At 42.1% G+C, this 3,399-nt stretch overlaps 1 protein-coding gene across 1 annotated transcript; it reads right to left on the bottom strand.

The window, feature by feature from the left end:
- Positions 1-1,731: 1,731 nt before the first annotated feature.
- Positions 1,732-2,995, bottom strand: LOC18030303. Its single transcript, XM_024149201.1, has 3 exons — positions 2,276-2,995; positions 2,059-2,130; positions 1,732-1,935 (listed from the first exon to the last, which is right to left on the bottom strand). Exons 1-3 carry the CDS (start codon positions 2,993-2,995, stop codon positions 1,732-1,734), a joined length of 996 nt encoding a protein of 331 aa, XP_024004969.1.
- Between the last annotated feature and the right edge of the window lie 404 nt (positions 2,996-3,399).

Below are 3,399 nucleotides of genomic sequence, written 5' to 3' on the forward strand. Positions count from 1 at the left end.
AGCCCACTTTGCTGGTTTTCCCAATACAATGCCTAAATGGTTTCCCTCAGTCATACTTGTTTTGTCTCGCGATATGAAATCGTTGTAGTAGTTGCCGATGATGGATATGAACAAAGGTGTCTACAAATGCTACCCTGTCTTTCAAGTATATTTCACCTCTACGTCTCCAAAGCATGGGCCATTATGACTTGCATGTGCTTACGAAAAACAAAACATAAATAACATATAATACAGATAATTAAAGATTGAGTAAGTACTAACTATATACTTACCATCGTGTTAACCCACTCAGTAGGCTTCGCAATTTGTAGGAAGAATTGATTGTTCACAGTATGACCAGTGACAATGCAAAAGTCGCTGTAATGAGAGCAATTGGTAATTGATTAGAATGAAAGTTTAAGGATAAATTGCTTTCAATACGATATAACTTACATGTTTCTTTCACGTGATAATAACTCCTGAAATGCCTTGAAGTGATCTTGGTCAACTGTTTCGAGTGGTTTGTACGCAGCTTTCGATCTGGATACAAATAAAGCTTTCACCTTTGAATCAGCGGTGGAAATATCTCGAATCTTGTCTGACCGTACACGTTGGCGTTTTGCTCTACTTCTTCCTCCTCTTCCTGTTCCTCTACCTCTTCGTCCTCTTCCTGTTCCTCCACTTGTTCTCCTTACACCAGACGATCCCTCAACTTCTTGTGGGGGTTTTGGAGTACAAGGGGTCTTATGCGAAGCATCACTTGCATCCTCAGGCGCAGTATGGTAATCTTTCCCCGCATTTGAGTCGTCGTCATTAGCCACACCCTACAAACCACCGTAACAATAAAGTGTATAACATATCAATCGTATACCTAGCGTATACCTAAACACTACTGTATACACATCCATATCATATGAACAACTTTAATGTCTGACCTGTGCATCCTGCGCATCTGTCTGCGCTTCATGTTTCTTATATGCGTAGCTCAATGGGTGAGGAGTCTGAGGTTTGTAGACTACTAAGGGGCCTGACACCAAATTTGTTCAACCACCATCCACCTGAATAAGTCATAAAAAACATAGCACATTACACCCACATTATGAAACTTAATAGAGTCAGCTGCTGACTAAACAATTAGCTCACCTCGTTGAGGCCAGAAGGTGGAATTTCATCCGGAATGACGAAGTAAGGAGGTGGACGAGTTGTTCCTGAATTGGCTTGTCCCGGTTCAGGGGTCATCGTCGGAGCTTCTGGAGTCTTCAAGTACGCATGATCCCTGGGAGAATAATGGTCCCCACCGTAGTAAGTAGAGGTCCCTTCTTCATCATCTCTTTCTTTCTGGTGTACACCATCTTCGGGGTATACACCATCATTATGGCGTACGCTAGACTGTGCCCCTCCATCTTCGGCTTCGTCTTCATCTTCATCCGCTTTTTCACCATCTTTTTTTGTATTCTGTCCTTCGTCATCCTGTTCCCCATCTTCTTTTGACTGGTGTACATCGTCATCTTCTTCGTCCTCTTGGTATACGCCCAATCTCTTGTCCAACTCGGTCTTAATCTCACGAAGGAGCAAAGTATTCTGAAGTACTATCCATCTTTTAAGATCTTTAATCTGTCCACTTTCAGGTGTTTTATCTTCCGATAGATTAGAAGAGTTCTTGCCCCTGCCTCTCTTCCTCTGCATCTTACGTTTTTCAGTTTGATGAGTTTTCTGTTTCTTTTTCGGTCGGGTGGATGGCTCAGGTTCCTGTTAATTGGTAACCTCGTCCTCTGCATCACTAATATCCACGATAGGTGCCGGTGCCACTGCAAAATCCGAAGGTGTGAATTTGTACCCCTCGGCCATGAGTTCCTGCATGAATGCAACTTCGGCATCCTCTACCTCATCTCCCCAACGCAATTCATTCTGTTGGTCATTCTCACCATCATCCACTACCATCTGTTTCACAGACAACTAAGACAAAAAAAATACAATTGCAAAATTACCAACCAAAATGACAGAGCACTTATCTTTAAAGAGAACTACTACAAAATAAGACTACAAATAGTACTAAATATAATACTAAAAATAATTTACCAGAGGGTCGGATTCCACGGCATGTATGTCCCCAAGATGCAACAGTGATAACGTTTTGACAGCCTTCGGGATCTTCAAGGAATGTCTTCAAGTTATTAGGTTGAGGAATTTTGGAAACCAACATTGGTATAGATTGGAGGGCCATGAGTTGTAGTGATAGAGGGAATCCATAGCATGCACTGGTTTTCTGTTTAAGTTGACGGCGCAATCGTGTTACAGGATTCTCCCTTTTCTCGGTATCCGTGATTGCCTTCGGAACTTGAAAACGAGATACTGTTTTGTTAAAGGATACCCTCCCCCATGGATACAGCATGAACCTATCCAAGTCACTCAACATCTCAACGTATTTCTCGGTGAGGGCCAGATTTTTGCTATTGCAAAACAGAACACCGTCGACAAGAACGATTAGGGCCAATGGAAGCCGTTTCCATCGGGGTAGATCCGGGTCCTTTAGCATTTCAAGCACATCATACACGTTCATAGCCTTCGCTCTTCCGAACAGGTCTTTCCAGATTCCTGTTTTTCCGACTTCTTCTTCTTCTTCTTCGGGATTGCAATTCAATCCAGTGATTTCCTTGAACTCCCGTATCGAATATCTCAGAGGCTGTCCACCAAAGAGGAACCAAATCTCGTGTTTCTTCGTGGTCACAAGTTGTCGTGATAGAAGGGCATGGACAAGTTTGGCGCTGTTGCAACATCTTGCAACAGGTAGATGGAATAACTTCCCAAACTGGGAATGAAGTAGCTTCTCAAGATCTTCAGTACCCTTTAACGTCTCGACAAGGAGGCCAATTACATTGGCCTTTGAATATATGTTCAACCGAGCACCAACGGGGTAGCAACCATCGCCGAGGACTCTTTTTGGTAGTTTTTCCGAAAGGTTATTTGAAGCTTCTCCATCTTCCATGCCTGTATTTGAAGGTTCTCCGTCTTCCATTCCTGTATTTGAACGAAAACAACAATTCCGAAATGCACGAAAAGATATAGTATTCTGGATAAACAGTGAAATACAAACCCAGGGGAAATGTTTGAGGGAAAGGAGTTCGAAGGAGTTCGAAAGAGAGAACATATATTTGGGAAAACTACCCTATTCGTATGCTCTCCTATAAAAACTTCTGTAACTGTTTCTAGATGATATAAGAGTAATCCAACCGTTTGAAATCAATATGTAGACATAAGTACTACAGTTCATAACCGCTAATACATAAATGAAGCCAATCAGCGCCCTGTTTCAATCTTAATTTTAATTACAAACCGCCAGTACAGTTCAGACAAGGTCGAAGTTCATAAATGTAACTTACTTTTAGAATTCTGAGCAGGCCATTCTAGAAGAAGAGGAGC

The sequence above is a fragment of the Eutrema salsugineum genome, unplaced genomic scaffold (assembly GCF_000478725.1).
Source record: "Eutrema salsugineum unplaced genomic scaffold, Eutsalg1_0 scaffold_1, whole genome shotgun sequence".
NCBI lineage: Eukaryota > Viridiplantae > Streptophyta > Magnoliopsida > Brassicales > Brassicaceae > Eutrema > Eutrema salsugineum.

Bases quoted from the DNA above. Each gene is read 5' to 3' on its own strand.
- LOC18030303 (XM_024149201.1), bottom strand. From the start codon at position 2,995: ATGGAAGACGGAGAACCTTCAAATACAGGCATGGAAGATGGAGAAGCT. The intron at 2,131-2,275 runs GTAACACGATTG...CATTCCTTGAAG, and splicing joins CCGAGAAAAGGGAGAATCCT to ATCCCGAAGGCTGTCAAAAC. The intron at 1,936-2,058 runs GTAAATTATTTT...TTTTTGTCTTAG, and splicing joins CCGTGGAATCCGACCCTCTG to TTGTCTGTGAAACAGATGGT.